The 23,657-nt window shown below is 42.9% G+C and overlaps 1 protein-coding gene across 9 annotated transcripts in view; it reads right to left on the bottom strand.

Moving 5' to 3' along the window:
- LOC132582139 (protocadherin alpha-C2-like) overlaps nucleotides 1-23,657 on the bottom strand; it is a 341,397-nt gene that overhangs the window by 157,056 nt on the left and 160,684 nt on the right. The window contains exon 1 of one of the 9 annotated variants that reach the window (XM_060253605.1): nucleotides 18,182-20,666. The exons of the other annotated variants lie outside the window; for them this stretch is intronic. Within the exon in view, the coding sequence (XP_060109588.1) occupies nucleotides 18,182-20,545 (2,364 nt within the window). The 5' untranslated portion in view covers nucleotides 20,546-20,666. Of the gene's footprint in view, nucleotides 1-18,181; nucleotides 20,667-23,657 lie in introns of those variants that run through there. 9 annotated transcript variants of the gene reach the window in all.

Here is a 23,657-nt window from a genome sequence, read left to right as displayed (position 1 = left end):
AGTGGGCTCCCTGCCCAAATTGGCAGCCGGGCTTTTAGCCAGATGGCCCTCGAACCAGCCTTCGGGAGCACGCTGACCCCGCGCTTACCCACCCGCCGGCCCGTGGGTGCTGGAGCCGGAGAGCCCGGGGCGCGACTGCTGCCCGACCTGGAGCAGCGAGAACGGGAGAAGAGGGAACTGGGCGGATGCAGATTCCCTTGCGCGAGGTGTTGGGAAAGTTGCTCGCTCGCCAGAGGCTTCGAGAGGGGGGGGGGGGGGGATGGATCGGGGCGGCCGGCCGGAGTGCCTCCGGTTGCTGTGGTTCTCTTTTCAAACAGAAGACCCAACCGCGATCTCATCCGAATCCTTTCCCCCAAAACCCAGAGTTGACCAGAATCTCATCCAAGAGCGCGCAGCAACCTTTCCTGATGCGGGGGGGGGGGGGGGTGGCTGCAAAGAAGACCCGAAAGGGCGCCCCCTCCGCCTGCAACTTTCAGGGTCTTCTTCGGGGCCGACTCCAGCACAGAGCGAGAGGAGGGAGGGGCGAGCTCTCCAAGCCACGCCCCCTTCGAGATCAGCCCTCCAACCCGGGACCGCTCTTCTGGCGCGCCTCTGTAGCCACGCCCACGGGGAGGCCAGTACGGTCGAGGCCGCCGGAGGTCCCGGCTGGCCCTTTGCGCACAACCCCGCGTGGCTGCCTGGCTGCAGCTTCCAGCCAGGGGGAGTCTCCGCGCTCCTTGCCGGCGTCCCTGCCTCTGGCGCTGCAGTCCGCTGCTTCTGGTCTCTCTGGACCCCCCGCCGGAGCACGGCGCTGCCTCTCCTCCAGTCTTCTCGCCCTGGCCCGATGGATCCCGCGCGCCTCCAGCAAAAGCAACGCGACGCTCCCGAAGCGCAGTCCCCTGCTGCCAAAGGACCGGGTGACCTTCGCAGCCTGGTCCCGCTTTCCGCTTGGAGAGGCGCCTTGGAGCACAGCCCTGCTCGCCTCTCCTCCTGTTCCCTAGACCTCCCCCGGCAGAAGGCACCATGTGCCCCAGCTGGGGGGCTCTGGACCGGCCGCTAAACCCCGCGAAGGTGACCGCTGGCCTCGGGCGGGGGCTCCTTGGAGCGCGCAGGAAACAACGGGCAGACTCCAGAGGAAAGTGGGGGGGACCTTCTTAGGTGCTGCCTGCTGCTGGGGGGTGAAGGTAGGATGAGCCGCGCCTCAAATAAACCTCCCTTCCGCTCTGGCATATGCACCTGGGCATTAAGAACTGGCCTGGATTTTTTCTTTCCTTTTCCAAACATGGGGTGGGGGAAATACAAGCGATGCTGTGGCTCTCTTCACTAGAAGAGGCTGCCAAGCCAGGAGGAATTCCTTCCAGAAAAAAGGATTTTTCCAGGACAAGAAGTGACATGGGAGCTGGGGGATGGTTGAAAACTTGGCTAGAATCACACCAGCTTATTAAGCTGCCTTCAGACCGCTGGACCATCAAGGTCAGTATTGTTCCATCAGAGGGACTGGGGCTCTGTCTCCCAAGTCACCTGCTGCCTGATCCTTGTAACTGGGGCTCTGGGTGATTGACCCCGGTGCCCTGCTCCCCTGCCACAGACCAGCCCATCAAGCCTGGGTGCCAGATGTGCACAAGGGGCTGGCATCCCGCACCTCTGGCTATGTGGCAGCAGGTTGGGGGAGATCTATGATCTCATAGCACAGAAAAGCCATGCTTTTAACTGCTTAAAACTGAGTATACATTAGTGTTTAAAGCTATATACATTAATGCTTTGCATGTTTGAAGTCTGAAAATTCAAAACAGAGAGAAATTGTATTAAAAAGGAGTAGACTATGCAAAATGAAAGGAAGCCTGCCTTTGCTTTTAACACCTCTCTCTACTCATTTTTATTTTTATCACACAATAATAGCTATAATAACTACAGTAATACAAATAACATAACAAACTGTCGCCCTATATAAGCATAGGCATGAACAGTCATCAATGATCTTCTACAACTACATGATCTCTGATATCTAATCATACATAGAGACAAAGACAAAAACTACATATACAAATAAAAATTAATTGATTATTGATCAGAACCTAACTTGCATTAAAATTATTTTATATTACACTTAATTTTGTACTACTGTTCGGTTTGTTTCCATGTTTCCCAAATTACTTCATATCTAACATTCCATGTTTACATACATATGGCCTGACACTTTTTATCATTTTCTGTTTTAACAACTGACTTGATTCTCAGCTATGTAATTTAAAAATTCCATTTTTCCTGGAATTCTGAAATGCATAATAGATCTTAATTTTGCCATTGTTGTGTAATCATTTGATTTATTTTTCCATTCCTTCAATTGTAGACATTTTTCTGCCTTCCATTTCCCCACAAATGTTACCCTTGCAACTGTCATCATATAATTAAATAATTCAGTACATATTCTTGTAATAATACATGGTATGATATTTAATAGCATACTTTTTTGGGTCCTCTCCACTCATTTTTATATCCCTTTTGTCTGGAACAACTTCCCTGAACTCAGAGGGATCTGTGCCCTGCCCTCCCTTCCTCTCCTCTTCAATTGATCTCTTCCTTTCTTTCCTGTACTTCTAAGATATCTTTCTTATAGTATATTTAGTTTATAGTATATCTCCTATATAACTGCAAGCTCTTTTGTAAGCTATCTTTCTTATAGTATATTGAGAAAGAAAAACTGTTAATCCTGTTAAATGTTAAATACTTTGAAACAAAATGAAGTTTATTCTGTGAGTAATTATTAAACTTTCAATTTTGATTTAAATTAATGTGTTCTGGCCTTCTTTTCTTCTGACAGAATTGGTAGTTTTGACATCATGGTGTATTCACTTTATTTTCTCATCTTGTGGGGAATTTTGTGTAACTTATACTGAGTTGTTGCAACCAAGTGACTGAACGGCTAACCCATGGCTCCAGAAACCCCCAGTTCCGCTCTGGCCATTTACTCACTTTCAGCCTGCCTCATGCAACATATGGATTATCATGTTGACCCACCTGAAAAGGATTGCAGTAAACAATGCCTTGAATGCTTTAAAGCAGGGGTGTCAAACATGCGGCCCGGGGGCCAAAGCAGCCCCCCCCCCCCCCCCGGAGGGCTCCTATCAGGCCCTTGAGCAACTGGCTGTCTGCTTCCTTCTCCCTCTCTCTTGCCTCCTTCTGCATCACAGCTTGCTTTGCAAGACTTGCTCAATCGCATAGGAAGGAAAAGGAAAGGTCCCCTGTGCAAGCACTAGTCGTTTCCAACTCTGGGGTGACGTTGCTTTCACAACGTTTTCACGGCAGACTTTTTATGGGATGGTTTGCCATTGCCTTCCCCAGTCTTTTACACTTTCCCCCCAGCAAGCTGGGTACTCATTTTACCAATCTCAGAAGGATGGAAGGCTGAGTCAACCTTGGGCCGGCTACCTGAATCCAGCTTCCGCTGGAATCAAACTCAGGTCATGAGCAGAGAGTTCAGACCTCAGTACTGCAGTACTGCTGCTTTACCACTCTGCGCCACAGGGCAATCGCATAGGAACTACAGAGCAAAACCTCTATTTTCTCCATTGGCTCAGGCTCCCCCCTTGGAGAGGAAGCAGGGAGGGATAGCTTGCTTTGCCAGGCTCTCTCAATCGCACAGCAGAGCTACTGATCCAAGCCTCTCTTCCTTCTGTTGGCTGAGGCTCCACCCCTCCTCATGCCCTGGATCCCATGGAAGAAATACAAAGAAAGCACCCTTAAGAGTGCTAATGTTTTAAGCATGTTTTAAGGTTGTTTTTTTTTTAAAAAAAGAACTTTGTGTTTGTCTATGTCCTTTATAAAGTTTACATCTCTGCTACCTAATCTTAAATACGTATGCACATGGCCCAGTCCGACATGGCCCAGCCCAACAAGATCTCATTTATGTCAGATTCAGCCCTCATAACAAAAACATTTTACACCCCTACTTTAAAGTTATTATTTTTGCCACAAAACCCCAAAATTATATGAGGGACCAGTCATACCTTCTATTATTGATGTATCTATCCTTTTTTATACTGTCTCCAAAGTGTTCAGGGCATCTATGTAGTTTTCCCCCTTGCTCCATTTTACCCTCACAACAGCCCTGTAAGGTACACTAGACAGAGACAGTGAGTGGCTCAAGGTCAGCCAGTGAGCTTCTTTTCAGTTGTTGGCAAAACTTTGGAATAAGATCCTTCTGATAGAAAGCTGCTTCCTAACGTCCCTTAATCAGAGAATAAGAAGATGAAATCATACTTGTATGTTGCTAGTTAGTTAATATGTAAAATGTTGGCTTATAGGCTAAATTCAGCCTTCATGGAGTTTTACTCATAACCTTTTGGATGCATCAAATGTTTCCTCCATGTTCCGAAGGGATTTGCAACCACTGGAAAGAATTGGAAACTTACATTTGGACTTTTCTATTTTTTTTTTTTTTACTCAAAGGTCTTGTACAGATCAAAATCCAGGACTCTTAGAGGCAATCACTGCAGCTAAATATTTAGCAACTGCTAAGGTACTTTTCCGATCTACATCTACAAGGAAAAACTGGATGATTTTTTTAGATGATAAATTCACTTAACCTATTAAGAGGGAGCACAAATACTTTTCTCTCACATCAGACCAGGGTCGTTTTCGCACTCACCTTAATCAGCAGCGACGACCCTCTTCACCGCGCAGGATCTGCGCGGATTTCGCACTAATTGCCGCAGAGCACCCGGAAGAGCCGGAAAGTCCCGGCGCTTTTGCGGCGCAAACCGAAACTGCTTTTTGGCGGTTTCGGTTTGCGCCGCAAAAGCGCCGGGACTTTCCAGCTCTTCCGGGTGCTCCGCGGCAATTAGTGCGAAATCCACGCAGATCCTGCGCGGTGAAGAGGGTCGTCGCTGCTGATTAAGGTGAGTGCGAAAACGACCCAGATGTCACACCCCAATAAAATATGTTCTGAGGATTCAAGCTGACCAGTCCACAGTTACAAATGCAGTTCAAATACGCTATGCCAGCAAATCAGCCTTCCAGTATGGTCAAGGGAAAAGAATTTAACCAGGTGACCATAAATGTTCTATAATGAAGGCTAGTTCAGTCTTTCAAGTAGGTCGGAATAGCACAAGAAAAGGGAACTCCATTTAAGTTTTCTCTTTAGGTTTTTTTTTCCAACTACCACTATGGTCTCTAATAAATTCCTCTAATTTTGAAATCGTGTCTATTTTAAATCTATTATTTTTATAAGTGAAAATCATCCCCTCTGGAACTAACCATCTGTACATGATTCCTTTTTCCTGCAGAATTAGAGCCAGCTTCATATATTCTTTTCTCTTGACTCTAATCGACCAAGGTATTTCCTTCATTATCTTTATTTTTGTCCCACTAATTGTTAACTGCTGGTCTCTTGCTTCTCTCCATACCCTCTCTTTGATCATCCTGCGAGTAAATTTTAGATGAACCTCCCTGTTGAGTCCGTTCCTTCTAGCATAAGCAGTATTGACTCTATATACAGAATCGAATTCCTTCTCCACTTCCAACTTATCCATCGTCAACAGGTCGGCTAGGGCTTCACTCATCAATTTAACCAAATTTGCACACGAGGCATTTCTCACTTGCTTTACTGTAATTACCTTCTGATCAAATTCCCAGTCCCTTGTTACCAAAAACCAAGTCCTCACAAGGTCATCTGCTGATACAGCTAAGGCAAAGTGGCTTCCTAAAGTGTCTGAGAAAACAACATGACCGGCCATGCCCCTTAGATTCCAAGGTCCGTGGAGCTTGGCTGGTCTGGATGGTTAAAACATTTACTTCTCCTTTATGTCCACCCCCTACAGCTGTGCCTGTCCTGACTCCCAAGTGGGGTTCTCAGTCATGCCCCAACCCCCTACAATTCAGGGACTAACATGCTGCTAATGAGCCACCTCTCTGCCCCTTCTCTTAGAGTGCTGAAAGCAGCTCTTGTAGCTGAGAATTTTGGTGTGAGATTTTAGGAATAATAATGAAGATTTTCATGACACTGCTGTTTCCATGTCACTCATGAGTGCTGCTTAGGCAGAGAGAAAAGAACGCTGTACAGAGCAGCAAGAAGATGAAGAGCAAGTTGAGCGGGTGGCAGCCTCTGAACACATTCAAAACACAATGGTGGGCAACCACAGCCAGGACCAAGTCATTCTCCATCCCCCCTTTCCCCAACCCAGAGCGGAATTAAAAAGAAGTCAGTTTTGGAAGCTGCCCTGGATTGTTTCATGTTCTGAAGACCAAACACCAAGCCAACATGTATACTTCAAGCAGCAGAAGCTACCTAGTTCTGGAATTATGAAGGAACTGTTAAAATCCTCTTCCCCTTCTTTTGCTGCATTCACTTTGTTATTATTTCTTTTTTCCTCAGGAGGTAATAAAGCTCTTGGTCTCATGAAAAATGAATTATGCTTGGCTTGAGAGAAAAAGTCAATTTTTTTCCTGAACACTACATCTAATAACTGAAATTCAGCACAGCATCTAACCTCCCACCAAACACCTCATCCCTGATGCTGGCAGTGCCCTGTCTGGGTATTCTGGGCTCTGAACTTCCTCTCTCTTCCTGCACATGGTTGTTGAACACCTAAGAAGGGTGAAAACAGTGCAGCCAATTGTATCAGGAGGGGTATCTAGTTTTCTCAAAAAGCAGAATGTGAACCTCATATTTTGGATGTCAAAGAATCCAAATGTCCACAATGCAGATAATCACTGCAATTATTACTTCTTCACCAATACATCATAATTCTAAATGGTTCACTTCCACAACATTCCTGCAATGAAAACACAACCCTGGAATGCCAAGTCTGAATGCCAAATTCTACTGAAGTTTCATCTCAGCCCTTGCTTGGCATCCACAAGGTGACCAGGGTGAAGGTCACACAAAAACTATGCAACTGCTTTGCATAACTACCCTGAAATTATTTTCACAGTTGAAACAACTGTTAGGAAAGTCTTCCGAACCTTACTGAAACATTTATTAAGAAACACACATGACATCTGGATTCTAGAAATGTGCAACTGTAAACATAGCTAGAAATAATATGGAGGAATAATGGGATAAGCTCCATATGACACTGAAAATGCCTGAGATAAGTAAGCAATATATAGGTATTTAAGAAATGCACAGAGTAACCAAATAGTGCACACTTCGCATTAAAAACATTACGGTATACCAAAAGAAATTAAAAAGAGACCTGAATAAGGTAAATCAATTAACAGATTAGCAATCTCTGCTATAGACAACTATTGGCATACTTATTAATATTATTTAAATTTTGTTTTACTTCATTTATGGCCCACCTTTCTTACTAATACTCCAGGCAAATTACACAAGTAAATCATAGCTTTGATCCTATACCTTGATTCCACTAGTACAGTTTTGTCCTCTAGGGTAGAGCACATTATTTCAGCATTAAGTGTTTCTGTTCATGGACATTCACCATATTTCAGTGAGCAGAAACATCCAGATGCAAGAGAACTGCCCACATGATGGATTAAAAATGGCACAAGCAGAAGGAAAGTACAAGATCAAAGGGTTTGATGGTAGACAGAACGAATTGGATAAAGGTCCAGTTTTGCCTGAGAGACTTCAGGACATCTAATGACAAGGACTTGCAAACTACTTTTGTTAATTGGTTTATCCTAAATAGTTTTTATTCAGCCAGTTTGCCACCATGATAAATATTTCAAAACCTTTATTTTGGGGGGAGGGGGGGATTTACCAGGACTAGGAGCTGGTACTTAAACATTTCCTGCACTGCAGTTGGAATCTAATGCATTTCAGCCACCAAGCAATGAACTGCTCAGACACAATAAAGGTAAAGGTAGTCCCCTGTGAAAGCCCCAGTCGTGTCCGACTCTGGGGTGATGTTGCTTTCACAACGTTTTCACGGCAGACTTTTTATGGGGTGCTGTGCCATTGCCTTCCTCAGTCATCTACACTTTCCCCCCAGCAAGCTGGGGACTCATTTTGCCGACTTCGGAAGGATGGAAGGCTGAGTCAACCTGGAGCTGGCTACCTGAACCAGCTTCTGCTGGGATCGAACTCAGGTCGTGAGCAGAGGGCTCTGACTGCAGTACTGCAGCTACCACTGCGCCACAGGGCTCTTTTTTCAGACGCAATACTAGCCCAAATATCTATGCCCTTGCATGGCAAATATCTAAGGTACCTTAGCAGGAAAAGCCAATATTTCATTACTTTTAAAGGTGCATTACCAAAACTTTAAAATCAGATGTGGAGGAAAGTTGGAAATTACAGGCCATATCCCAGCAGACATAATTACAGACCAATTTCAATTATTTGTCAAGGAATAATGAAGTTGGAGAAATTAAAAACAGAAGCCTAGCAGTAAAATACTAAGCCCACTCTTAACCGTACTTTCCTAAACCAGCTCAGTTCATTTCGTTTGTTCAAATCTAATGGTCCTTAAAGGGGGAGGGGAGTAGAACATGGAAAACAGCAACAATGGACAGGCCATCTTAAGATAAGTGGCCCCACATCACAATTCCGCCCTCTTCTGCATACATTCATATTTGAATTTTGACATTGCAACAGTAAGCAAACTCGTTTGATACATTACAAACTTGTCTTGAACTGATTAAAAGGAGCCAAACTGTGTCATACTCCTTTCTCCCAGCAAATGCAACAAATATACCAGCCAAGCACCCATGCCTAGACTAGGCTGCATGTAAAACACGGCATGTAATGTCTAATGAAAAGCATCCTCTACCACCTTCAGAGCACAAATACCTTTTTACAGGAATGCTTACTTGTATTTCAAAACATGCAAAATAACTCTGGATGTAGTCAGAGCCAAACTGTATTTTATGTGATTCACAATTTATTATTCTTTTGAAGACTTAAAAAAAACAAAATGCAGCTTCTGGGGCTGAAAATGAATGGTTGGAGAGACAAGCTTCCTTTTTCTCTACTGGGGGAAAAATTGTGGCAGAGAGGTCTTCAGGGCCTTGCAAGATATTCTGTCAGAGGGAGCAAAAAAAGAAAGCCCATCCAACTCTGGTATTATTTTAGGAGTGGTACCTATTCAAAACCATTCTTTCATATCCTGGACACTTGCCATTCCTCCATTCTGAATTGTTCCTGAGCCCTCTCCCCAGCCTTAGGAATTCCACACATGACAGCCCTCACAAAAGTGTTGGGAACTGGGGCTGAGGGGGAGAGACTGGCAAGAGAGGGCTAATCAGGACCAGTAAAATGTGAATGTGTGCGTGTGTGTGTTTGAGGGGGGGGGGGGGAGAATACAATTTAAAAATAGGGATCACATGAACAAAACAGAATGACCAGATTAAGAAACTACACTTAAGTAGCAATAAAGTGAGCTCAACCTATCTGTGGCAGCTGTAAAAAAAACAGTATTAGATTTGTGAAATTACTTAATAATTTTAAAATTAAATACTAAAAACTATAAATTACACCCTCAGTTTCGTTTTTAATTTCAGCAACCAAGTAGCATGTTTTCTTTATGGTGTAAGCTGTACTGGCTTTCTGTCCAAGCACATACTATTTCAATTTCCTTTCTAAAAAGAAGTGGGAAAAGTGAAGGATAAGTGACTAGAAGCAAATCACAACACTCCCTTAAAAACATTAATTTTGAGAGATCCATAAAGACAATTTTAAGGTGGGTATACATATATGTTATAAACACATGCTGGTTTGATCATTGATAACACACTAGAAAAATTAAGAAGGCAATCTCCCTTCTGAGACTTACCTGCCCAGCAGCATTTGGGACCAGTTCCTTCCCATTCTCAGTCAAGACAGGAACGTTGGGGGTGAAAACCATGAGGTCACTTTTGGAACCAGGATCTCCACTCACCCCTGCCAGGATGTGGCTGTGGCGATTGGAATACGACCAGCTGCCCACTTCACTGGCACACACCAGTGTGGCAGTGCCAGGACCATACATCATTGCCTCCTTGTCCTGGCTCTGGCATCGCAGTGCCACATACACAAGGATCACCAGCAGGAACAAGCTGGACACTGAGCAAATGCCAATGATCAGGTAGAGATTGGTGGTGTCTGCCAAGGGCTTTGCGCTCCCTCCTGTCCTAGAGAGGCGGGCATCACTCTGGGCAGCCTGGGCACTGACCACCAGTGACACACTGAAGGTGGCGGTGGTTGACAGAACTGGCTTGCCATGATCCTTCACCAGAACAAGCAGACTCTGGATGATGCTGCCCTCTGTCTCCTCCAGAGCACGTGTGGTGCTGATCTCACCACTGTAAAGACCCACACGCCATGGGCCGCTGGATGCATCATACAACTCATAGCAAAGCCAAGCATTGTAGCCTGAATCAGCATCCAGGGCATGGATCTTGCCCACCACATGCCCAGCTGACACTGGAACCTTCACAAGGGTAGGGTTATCCTCAGCTAGACCAGACACTGCAGGTGAATTGTCATTCTCATCCAACACGAAGACCTGCACAGTCACGTTGCCACACAAGGAGGGCAGCCCAGCATCCTTGGCCCTCACCTGGAACTCCAGCAACTTCACCTCCTCATAGTCCAAGGGCTGCAGGGCATACAGCTTCCCACTCTCTGAATGCACTGAGATGTAGCTTGACAGAGGCCAGAGCTTCTCATCCAGCCAATAACTGACCAAGGCATTCTCAGCCACATCTGGGTCTGAGGCAGACACTGTGAAGATGTGAGCACCAGGAGGGTTGTTCTCCTTCACAAAGACAGTGTAGGAGGGCTGTGCAAAAGTGGGTGCATTGTCATTCACATCACTGATTGGCACCACCAGGGTGCTGCTGGATGACAGTGGGGGGTCCCCTTGGTCTTGGGCTAGCACCACCAAACTGTATGCAGCCACCTGCTCCCGGTCCAGTGGCTCAGACAGTACAAGTGAGTAGTAATTCTTGAAGGTGGATGTCAGCTTGAAGGGGAGCCCAGAGGGCCGCATTGAGCAGGTCACTTGCCCATTGGCCCCAGAGTCCCTGTCTGAGATACTGATGAGGGCCACCACTGTCCCTGGTGGAGAGTTCTCAGGCACTGGCACAGACAGGGATGATACTGTTACTTCCGGGGCATTGTCATTCACATCCAAAACCTCAACCAGAACTTTGCAATGGCCTTTTATGGGTGGGATGCCTTTGTCAGTTGCTTCTATTCCAATTTCACTTGATGTAATACTTTCAAAATCAAGTTCTCCATTTAATCTGATCTTTCCAGTGCTTGGATCTAAATTAATCAGTGCACCAAAATTTTGTGGATTTACACTTCGTACTGAATATGTAATATCTTTGTTAACTCCTTCATCAAGATCAGTTGCATTGAGACTAATAATTAATGCTCCTATCTTTGCATTTTCCAAAAGCTTTATTTTATACACAGACTGATTAAAAACAGGTGCATTGTCATTTACATCCAGCACATTGATCACCAGGTGAGCAGTGCCAGTTTGCTCTGGCTTGCCCCCATCAGTGGCTGTTAGTAATAAATTATACACATGAGTTAGCTCTCTGTCAAGAGGTTTTCTCAATACAAGAACTAAAGACTCACCAGGTTCCTTACTGTTTTGATAATCCAAGGTGAAATGTTCATTTGGACTGATTTTGTAGCTGATGTGAGAGTTTGAACCAATGTCGTCATCAGAGGCTCCCTCTAGTGGGAAGGGTGAGCCTGGAGGTCTAGATTCTGCAATCACCAGATTTTGCTCAGCTGCCGGGAACAGGGGCGCATTGTCATTTATGTCCTTGATCTCCACTTCCACATGGAAGACTCTCAGGGGTTTCTCCAGGATCACTTCCAGGTGAATGGTGCATACCGGCATCTTGGTGCATAGCTCCTCCCGGTCTATCCGGGAATTTACAAATAAAATTCCATTCTGAAGGTTCACTTCAAAATAGTCTCTGCGGCCTTGGGACACCATCCGGAACATCCGAGGCATGAGTTCACCCACCTCCAGCCCCAAGTCCTGGGCAATGTGGCCCACAAAGGTGCCGTGCTGGGATTCCTCTGGAACAGAATAATGGAGCTGCCCACTCCCCATTTCACAAGCTGTATGGAGCAGAATCAGCCGCAGCAGCCAAGATCTCACCAGGAGGCATCGGTGCAAAACAACCATAGCAACGGTAGGTTATATTCCTGGCTTTAAAGATTATATCCACTCTCCAAAGATGGCATTAGATGGTGGGAAATGTTGCTGTATCCATTCCATCTTCCTCATACAGTCTCTTGTTCTTGCTGTGTGGCTGGGAGGGGCTTTGATCTTTGTCAGAAAGAGCATTTCGATTTTCAGCGGGCAGCGACATCTTGTGACAATTGGTATAAACGCCCAACACATTTTTATCTTCCATTTTCTGATTTCATAGGATTTTTTCATAATTGTATTCTGGACTTTACCTGCAATTTCATTATATTATTTTTTAGTGTCACAATTTGGAACAACGATTGCCCCAATCAACAAATCCGACACAGTAAAAATGGGTTTTTACTGGCCCCAAATGAACCCAGATGAAGTTGTTTGGCTTCCTCAGAGCTGTGAGTTGGAGCTATCAATTAAAAAGATTTTATATTTTCTTAGTATTGCAGAGACATTTCATGCGTTCTAGAAGTTCCCACCAGGAACACCTGTTTTCCTCTTTAATAACCAGGGACCAAGTGAGCGTTAGTTCTGGCAAGCATCCTAAAGGACAGGACCATCAAGTTCAATGGACTGACCACTCTATTAACCTCTGTCTATTTTTTTACATAGGGTCAGGTTTTTAGTCAGAAGTAGTAAAAAAAAAAAAAGCCAACGCCATGCTGGGAATTATTAGGAAGGGAATTGAAAACAAATCAGCCAGTATCATAATGCCCCTGTATAAATCAATGGTGCGGTCTCATTTGGAGTACTGTGTGCCGTTCTGGTCGCCGCACCTCAAAAAGGATATTATAGCATTGGAGAAAGTCCAGAAAAGGGCAACTAGAATGATTAAAGGGCTGGAACACTTTCCCTATGAAGAAAGGTTGAAACGCTTGGGACTCTTTAGCTTGGAGAAACGTCGACTGCGGGGTGACATGATAGAGGTTTACAAGATAATGCATGGGATGGAGAAAGTAGAGAAGTACTTTTCTCCCTTTCTCACAATACAAAAACTCGTGGGCATTCGATGAAATTGCTGAGCAGACAGGTTAAAACGGATAAACGGAAGTACTTCACCCAAAGGGTGATTAACATGTGGAATTCACTGCCACAGGAGGTGGTGGCGGCCACAAGCATAGCCACCTTCAAGAGGGGTTTAGATAAAAATATGGAGCAGAGGTCCATCGGTGGCTATTAGCCACAGTGTGTGTGTATGTGTGTGTGTGTGTGTGTATATATGTATATATATATATATATATAATTTTTTTTTGGCCACTGTGTGACACAGAGTGTTCGAATGGATGGGCCATTGGCCTGATCTAACATGGCTTCTCTTATGTTCTTAAGTACCTTTCCTTTATTAAATTATAAGATATCTCACACTTCCTTCAATATGTTCAATAGGCATCTTTTGAATGGTTTGATATCACAGAAACATCTAACCAATTAACTGGTTCACAGTAAAATGATAAATCCACTATAATTATTTAATACCTTGGCGGCATTAATATTAAAGAATATACTGTTTAGTTGTGATTATACTATCATACACATATAATTTAGCATTGTATGTATTAGATATATTAAGCAAGTTGTTTCAAAGTAATTTCAGAAAACTAGATGAAGTCAAAATTATCACTAGATTAAGCAACTAAACTTTACCCATTGATTAAGCGGTTGGACCACTTTCAAACAATGATGGAAATGTTTAGATGGTAGAGGCTGAAAGTTACAGAACCCTTTGTTTATTTTATGAGACTACTTTGGTCCTCTTGGTTTACTATAATCTGGAATTAAAATAACATGTGTGTTTATGTGTGTGTGTACACGCATACAGATGGAGCCAGAGACAAATGATTGGCCTTTTAATACTTATTCAAAGTTTCTTCCAGAAGTTATTTTTCTATAATACCTCAGGTGTTACCTCCACTGAAACTATTACAGAATTTTGATCCGAATAATAGTTGTGTAGGCCAGGATGGAAAATGCAGGTATAGATCACTGGTTCATGAATGGTGTAATTGACTAGGTAGAAGAACCAATGAGTTCATTCAGATAAAAGCCAACTCCAATGTAAACGGACTTTTAATTTATCAAACTGAAAGGCAGGTGAATATACCACATCCAATAAGATGTTATTTCACATTGTCATAGACGAAAAATAAGCAGAAGTATCAGTCAAAGAGATGAAGAATTCCAGCATTCAGATTTTGAGATGATGCCACAATGCTAACTACAAAAAAGGTCCCTTTGCTCACCATTTCCTAATCTCCTGCACCTTTAAAAATTAAGTAGGACCACTGCGCCATGTAATTTGTGATACATGAAATTCTAGGTCCGTATTTGATACTAAAACGAATGAAAGAAGAATACACCCACATGTTATGTGGTGATATGTATATCTCCCTTTTCAATAACTATATTAATCCCTACATGATTTGGAGTACAAAGTATGAGGAAGAACCCTTCAAATGACAAGCATGAATTATGTGTGGGGCTGCTTACTGGCAGACTTTCCGTTCCATTAACCTTTCCATTACCTTGTTGGAAACTATGAAAAAGACCTCGGACCAGTTATCTTGCTGACTGACAGATAATTTGAAAGAAGAAGAAAACCCCTTTAGGAAATAGTCATTTGACTTTGGATCTTCTTTGAGAATTTCCCAAATTATCTTTACAGAACCTGGATTTAGATGAATATCACACCACTATCAGTTTGTCTGAAGAAAGGTAAATATTCAAATTAATAAATACACAGAAACCCAAAGGATATTGCAACTAAAAAGCCTTGACATAATGGAAAACGTGGAAATTCTCTGAAGGAAAGAGGCTCATTTACCACCCAAGCAAACAGAAACAGCTATGAAGAGCAAAACTGTAAAGTTAATTGAGTAATGGTGTGGACAGGACACACCACAGACTACCTCTGCATTGCCGCACTGGCAGCTGATGCTTGCGAATGTTGCTTCAACGTAGTCCTTCTAAACCTCTCAGCTGTACTTGCTGGTTCTGTGTCTCACTCCTGAAGTTCAAATTCTAGAAGGATTGGATCAGGAGCCTAAAGTCAATTCTCCTAAACAAACTTTTATCTCCCAGTTCCTCCCAAACTTTTATCTCCCAGTTCCTCAGATAATTCAAAATTCAACTTCAGTTATTCAGTCATACTGAAATTCCCAGCATTAAGTTTTCACTTTGCAAAGTAGAAGTCCAGCAGAGGGTTCTGAAAGACAGGTTTTAACCTTGGTGAAAAGCTGTGATATCTTTAATATATATATTATATGTCACATGATGTTTTTTCTGCAATCTTTTTAACCATTTCCTTTTATATTTAACCTTGGTGAATTAATCTTGATGAAAAGCTATGATCTCTTCAGATACACTATATATTCAGTATTATAATTCACTAATTTTTCTGTCATCTTTTTAATCATTTCCTTTTATATTTTCCCCATAGATTTCAGTATTATTTTCCTTCTGTAGATCTTAACATTGGAAATGACCAAAATACAGCCTAGCCCAATTACACAATTACTGAATACACCTCCATGTTGCTCAGAAAGTCCCAAGCCCCCATTCTCCCTTCCAAGTAATAATGACTCATCAAACTGGAACGCATGGTTCTAGCCTATGTAGATAACAGGATGACAGAGGATCTCACAAAGGCATTCATCTTGCCCGACAAGTAGAAACTGCTCCACACAGAATGATGATGCTTTTGAAATACACAACATACCGAACAACACCCTTCCCCCCTTCTCTTTTTCCTTCCTGCCCCCAAAACAAAGCATTTTGGCAGCGTCAACAATATCTTTGGAGATGTGAATGCTTTACCGGGATGCATTCACACACACACACCCCAAATTTATGCAGAGGGTATGCCCAAAGTCAAGATGGATTGACTGCTTCCCCTGCACATCATAGATGCAGCATGCAGAAATCACGTGACCTCTTCTTGTGAAGTACCTCAATAAAATTGAATTCATAATGCATAAACCATCCAGCCTACAACCCCATCTGAAGGACAAATTTTCAAACTGATATTGATTAAAGCAGATAGCATCTCCATCAGTATACAGTCAAGAAATTAGTTTTTTTCTACTGATTATTGACTGACATTTTTTTTAAAAAAAGAAAGGTTATGATGTCCATTTAGGAAACTGCCTGAAGTGGCTAAAAATAAAATGATAAAAAATTAAAAGATAGAAATTAAAATTCACCATAACAACAGTAGTTTAAAACAATGTCTGTAAGACTAAAACAATGTGTGTTTTCAAAATCAGCCCCTGAATTAAAAGCCTGGGTGAACAGAAATGTTTTGGCCTGGCACCTCAAAGAAAGCAACATAGGCATCAAGTGAACCTAAAGGGGAAGGGCATTCCCGAAGTTAGGTGCCACCACAAAAAATGCCTTGTCTCTTGTCACCACCTGCCTCACCTCTGAAGGTACAGCCAGCAGAGCCTGTGAGGCAGATCTTAATGTGTGAGCACGGAGAGTCCTTATTTCTTGTCTTGTTTAATATTTACTTCGCAGCAAGAACAGGATTTAAAACCTTACATTTTTTAACTAGATAATCCATTTGAAATAACTTGGTCTATGTATTTAGTTACATTTAGTTTAGTCATTGTATTTCTGTGGGATTCTATATAATAATGTCAGGACAAAATTAGAAAATGGGATTGACATTGCATTATCTGCACAAAATCAAAAGTCACAATTTCTTGTTTACCACTACACTGTGCTATCCCTATAATATGCTATTACTCAGAGATGGAAGATCAGTACTGACAGAGCAATAAACTATGTAGACATCCTGATTTTGACAATAGATTCTATTATCTATAAAAAACAGTTTCCAAATTCCTTTGTTATTCTTACCAAGTAATACAAGCAAGAAGTGAGCCTTGTAGACAAAGACACCATGCAAAGAAGAGCAGACATGGTTCTCCATGGCTGAGGATGCTATTATATTTATAATATAATTATATTATATATCATATATTATATTAATGCATTAAAACTACTATCAGAAGCATATCCCTAGATGCATCCCTTTACTTCATCCCATATAAATAAAACTGGGGGAAAGGGCTTGGTGCAGTGAAAGCAAACCCTGCCTCCTACCCCTGATGCTACCTAGCCAGAGCCTTGCAGGCGGTTGCAATTGCCCCTGAGCACAGAGTGCATAAGAATGTGGCGTGTTCAGGTAGGGTGCCATCCCACAACAAAACACAAAAAGCCACTTCCCTGTCGCTATTTTTATTTTTAAAAAGAGGAAATAAACCATTTTAATCAGAGTTGTTCTGTTGTTCTTCAGAAATGTTGGTAGGCGACAGAGAACTCGGTGCCTCCAGCCTGTTATTGTTTCATGCTGCTTTATCTGGATGGTGATTTTATGAATGAATAATTTGGATAGCCTCTGGACAGGCGCCATAAAAATCTTGGAAATAGGCAAACAAGCAGGCATCTGGGACATACCCATGTGTGCCCAGACCTTCCTCCACCTGGCTCAGCAAAACTTCAGCAAGTCTCTGAAGGGGTAACACACAAATCTAATTTATTTAAAACATCTATTTCAGATAAAATAACTAATAGTGATTGATTTCACCATACATTACACCCAAAACATTAAACACCACCTATCTGAAAGATATCCTTAAAAAATAGATACAAGGACACAGCTGAGCTTATCTTCTAAAACAAATGTTGTGATCCACCTTGAGCCTGTTTATGGGAAAAGGCAGAATATAAGCCTATTGAATAAATAAAATAAATACAAATAAAAATACAGATTATCCTCACACACATCCAACAGCACTGTAACATTGTCACGGAAGGATCACTGAAGATTACAAATATTAATTAAAGTGCAAAAAGAACAGATATTAAGGGGGAGGAATTAAGAAGTGTCATACCAACAATGAAAGTGAAGAAGGATCATTATATATTGAAACATAAACAGTGAGATGTATGGTAAATAAAAAATGAATAACATACAAAAACTGCCCTTCCTGAAGAAAAATAAGTTGCTTCTCTATTTCATGGCAAAAGGAATAATGAATACCAAAACATGGCAAAGATGCCAAAACAGAATAATGATTGCAACTCACCGGCACAGCAACATTTGGAACCAGCTCCTTCCCACTCTCAGCCAAGACAGGAACGTTGGGGGTAAACACCATGAGGTCACTTTTGGCACCAGCATCCCCACTCACCCCCGCCAGGATGTGGCTGTGGCGATTGGAATATGACCAGCTGCCCACCTCACTGGCACACACCAGTGTGGCTGTGCCAGGACCATACATCATTGCTTCCTTGTCCTGGCTCTGGCATCGCAGTGCCACATACACGAGGATCACCAGCAGGAACAAGCTGGACACCGAGCAGATGGCGATGATCAGGTAGAGATTGGTGGTGTCTGCCAGAGGCTTTGTACTCCCTCCGGCCCTAGAGAGGCGGGCATCGCTCTGGGCAGCCTGGGCACTGGCCACCAGTGACACACTGAAGGTGGCTGTGGTTGACAGAACCGGATTGCCATGGTCCTTCACCAGAACAAGAAGGCTCTGGATGATGCTTCCCTCTACCTCCTCCAGAGTACGTGTGGTACTGATCTCACCACTGTAAAGACCCACCCGCCACAAGCCACTGGTTGCATCGTGCAACTCATAGCGAAGCCAGGCATTGTAGCCCGAATCAGCGTCAAGGGCATGGATCTTGCCCACCACATGCCCAGCTGACACTGGAACCTTCACCAGAGTAGGGTTATCCTCGGCTGCACCAGACACTGCAGGTGAATTGTCATTCTCATCCAACACGAAGACTTGAACAGTCACATTGCCACACAAGGAGGGCAGCCCAGCATCTTTGGCCCTCACCTGGAACTCCAGCAGCTTCACCTCCTCATAGTCCAAGGGCTGCAGGGCATACAGCTTCCCACTCTCTGAATGCACTGAGATGTAGCTCGACAGAGGCCAGAGCTTCTCATCCAACCAGTAGGTGACCAAGGCGTTCTCAGCCACATCTGGGTCTGAGGCAGACACTGTGAAGATGTGAGAACCAGGTGGGTTGTTCTCCTTCACAAACACAGTGTAGGAGGGCTGTGCAAAAGTGGGTGCGTTGTCATTCACATCACTTATTGGCACCACCAGGCTGCTGCTGGATGACAGTGGAGGATCCCCTTGGTCTTCAACTAGCAACACCAAACTGTATGCAGCCACCTGCTCCCGGTCCAGTGGCTCAGACAGTACGAGGGAGTAGTAATTCTTGAAGGTGGATGTCAGTTTGAAGGGGAGCCCAGAGGGCTGCATTGAGCAGGTCACTTGCCCATTGGCCCCAGAGTCCCTGTCTGAGATACTGATGAGGGCCACCACTGTCCCTGGTGGAGAATTCTCAAGCACTGGAACAGACAAGGAGGACACTGTCACTTCCGGGGCATTGTCATTCACATCTAAAAACTCAATCAGAACTTTGCAATGTCCTTTCATTGGTGGGATACCTTTGTCCGTTGCTTCTACTCCAATTTCACCCAATTTTATGGTTTCAAAGTCAAGTTCTCCATTTAATCTTATTTCTCCTTTACTTGCATCTAACTTCATCAATGTGCCTAAAGTATTTGGGTTTACACTTCGTATTGAATAGATAATATCTTTGTTAATTCCTTCATCAAGATCTGTTGCATTGAGACTAATAATTAATGCTCCCATTTTTGCATTTTCCAAAAGTTTTATTTTATATACAGTCTGATTAAAAACAGGTGCATTGTCATTTACATCCAGCACATTGATCACCAGATGAGCAGTGCCAGTTTGCTCTGGTTTTCCCCCATCAGTGGCTGTTAGTAATAAATTATGCACATGAGTTAGCTCTCTGTCAAGAGATTTCCTCATCACGAGAAGTAAAGACTCACCATGTTCCTCATTGCTTTGAACATCCAAGGTGAAATGTTCATTTGGACTGATTTTGTAGCTGATGTGAGAGTTTGAACCAATGTCGTCATCAGAGGCTCCCTCTAGTGGGAAAGATGAGCCCAGAAGAACAGCAGATTCTGCAATAACCAGATTTTGCTCAGCTGCCGGGAACAGGGGCGCATTGTCATTTATATCCTTGATCTCCACTTCCACATGGAAGACTCTCAGGGGTTTCTCCAGGATCACTTCCAGGTGAATGGTGCATACCGGCATCTTGGTGCATAGCTCCTCCCGGTCTATCCGGGAATTTACAAATAAAATTCCATTCTGAAGGTTCACTTCAAAATAGTCTCTGCGGCCTTGGGACACCATCCGGAACATCCGAGACATGAGTTCACCCACCTCCAGCCCCAAGTCCTGGGCAATGTGGCCCACAAAGGTGCCGTGCTGGGATTCCTCTGGAACAGAATAATGGAGCTGCCCACTCCCCATTTCACAAGCTGTATGGAGCAGAATCAGCCGCAGCAGCCAAGATCTCACCAGGAGGCATCGGTGCAAAACAACCATAGCAACGGTAGGTTATATTCCTGGCTTTAAAGATTATATCCACTCTCCAAAGATGGCATTAGATGGTGGGAAATGTTGCAGTATCCATTCCATCTTCCTCATACAGTCTCTTGTTCTTACTGTGTGGCTGGGAGGGGCTTTGATCTTTGTTAGAAAGAGCATTTCAGCTTTCAGTGGGCAGCGACATCTTGTGACAACTGGTATAAACGCCTAACACATTTTTATTTTATATTTCTTTCATAATTGTGCTCTGGACTTTACCTGCACCTTCATTATGTTGCTTTCTAGCGTCATGCCATGCAAAGTTAACTCAGAGGTTTTAGATCAACAGTTTGGAATAATCATAGCCCCTATCAATAAATCAGACACAGTAAAAACAGGATTTAACTGGCCCCAAATGAACCCAGATGAAAGTTCCACAGAGCTGTGGGTTGGAGCTATCAATTCAAAAAGTTTTATATTTTCTTAGTATTGCAGAGATGTGTCATGCATACTAGATGTTCCCACTAGAACACATATATTTTCCTCTTTGCTGTGTAATGAGGGGACCATATGAGCATTACTTCTGACCAGCAGCCAAGAAAAAGGGAGGACCCTCAAGTCCACCAGACTGACCTCTCTATTAACCATTTCTCTATGTTTTTACATTGGACCAGGGTTTTTTTTAATTAGAGGTGGCTTTTCTTTATTAAATCATAAGGTATTTCACACTTTCTTCAATATATTAAATAGGCATCTTTGGAGAGTTTAGTACCACACAAACATCTAACCAATTCATTGTTTTGCAACAAAATTACATATCAACTAAAATTATGTAATATGTTGACAGCATTAATAATAAAGAAGATACTGTTTAATTGAGCCTGCTCCGGCGGGGAGGGCGGGATAGAAATAAAAAATTATTATTATTATTATTATTATTATTATTATTATTATTATTATTATTATTGTGATTTAATGTCTTTATGTCTAACACAAACCTTTAAAATATCACACACATTTAACTTGGCACTGTATGTATTAGATTAATTAAGCAAGTGCTTTAAAGGTAATTTAAGAAAACTGGATCAAGTCAAAATAGTTTTATCAGTAAATTAATCAACTAAAGCTTTCCCATTGATTAAGCAGCCACTTTTAAACAATGATGGAAATGTTTAGATGGGAGAGGCTGAAAGTTATAGAACCTTTTGTTTGTTTTATGAGACTATTTGGCCTTCTTCAGTTACTGTAATCTGGAACGAAAAGAAATTTTGTGTGTGCGCATACTGATAGAGACAGATGGTTGGCCTCTAGCACTTATCCAAAGTTTCTTCTAGAAGCTATTGTTCTATGCCTGTCTCAGGTGCTATCTCCAATTCAAATAGTACTGAATTAGGATTCCAAGAATTGTGTAGCCCAGGATGGAAACTGATTTATATATCACTGATTCATGAATGGCATAATTTTCTGGCTGGAAGAATCAATGAGTTAATTTAGATAAAAGCCATGATGACTGTAGACTGACTTTTTATTTATCAAACTGAAAACAAGGTGAATTTACCAAGTCAGACAAGATGGATAGTATTCCACACTGATAGATGAAAAATAAACAGAAGCATCAGTCAAAGAGCAGAAAAATCCAAGCATTCAGATTTTGAGATGATGCCATAATGCTGACTACCAAAAAAAGGTCCCTTTCCTCACCATTTCCATCATCTCCTGCGTCATTACCGTTAAGTAGGACCACTACCATGTAATTTGTGATACCTGAAATTCCAGGTCCATATCTGGTACTACAGTGAATTAAAGAGCAGAATACATAGCCATGTGATGTGAGAATATGTAGATCCTTCTTGTTACTAAATTTAGTAATCTTTGCATGATTTGGAGTACAGAGTACAAGGAAGAATTCTTCAGATGACAAGCCTGAATTATGTGTGCGGCTGCTTAGTGGTTGACTTGCTGTTCCATTAACCTTTCCATTATCTTGTTGGAAAGTGTGAAAAAGAACTCAGACCTGGGATGAGTTATCTTGCTGACTGACTGATAATTTAAAGGAAAAGAAAAACCCTTTAGGAAGTGTCCATTCGACTTTGGATCTTCTTTGAGAATTTTCCAAATTATCTTCATAGTACATGGATTTAGATTAATATCATATTACTATCAGTCTGTCTGAAGAAAGGTAACTATTCAAATTCATAATAAACAAAACCACCGAGGATATCACAACTAAAAAGCCTTGACATAATGGAAAACGTGGAAAATCTCTGAAGGAAGAGGATCATTCACTGCCCTGTCAGGACTTGGATGAACTTCAGTCGAGTCCAATACTTGTTGCAAGTTAAGACTTTTATTGAAGAACTACAGTACCAGAGTAACGAAATAACAGTAATGGCGACTCCTGGCAGTTGGTTACATTTTATGCTGGCAGCAAAGCACAATAAAACAATTATTCACACGGTCTCAAGCAGTTGTCTGTATTCCCAGAGTTCGTTATCAGAAGGGAGGATGCTCCCTTGGTGCGAAGGCCAAATGGCCTGTCTTCAAAGGGCACCTGTGGATGTTAAGCAGAGACTATCTGTCGCCTACCCCGCTGCCCTAAATAGTTGGCATAGCAATGAGGCCAGGGTTAATGACCGTTGTCAAGCACTCTAAATTACAACATGGAGTCAGTGTGGCTAAAGCAAGCAAAGCAAAAGGTTACAAGTCCTGACATACTGCCCCCCCTAAGCTCTTCGCCTTGGGCTTGTGTGGGTACAGTAGGTGAAACTTTTTAAGCAGTTGCGGGGCGGATACATCGCTAGCTTTCACCCATTTGTCACAGCTGGGGGGGAAATACTTCCACCGGATAAGGTAGTACAGCACCCCCCTCTGGACTTTGGAGTCCAGGATTTCCAACACCTCATGGTGACTCTGACCCTTCACTAGGGTCGGAGGCGGTTCCGGGGGACGAGGGTGAAATTGCGTAGCTCCAGGGTCCTTGCGAAGAAGGCTGCAATGAAAAACAGGGTGGATCTTACTCAATGATTTGGGCAGCTCTAATTCCACAGTCACTTTATTGATCACCTTTTTTATTTTGAATGGACCTAGATATTTCAGCGCAAGCTTTCGACATCCTTGCGGGAGGGGCAGG

This window comes from Heteronotia binoei, chromosome 14 (assembly GCF_032191835.1).
Source record: "Heteronotia binoei isolate CCM8104 ecotype False Entrance Well chromosome 14, APGP_CSIRO_Hbin_v1, whole genome shotgun sequence".
NCBI lineage: Eukaryota > Metazoa > Chordata > Lepidosauria > Squamata > Gekkonidae > Heteronotia > Heteronotia binoei.
The sequence above is the reverse complement of the archived record's forward strand: the minus strand, read 5'-3'. Positions and strand labels throughout refer to the sequence as shown.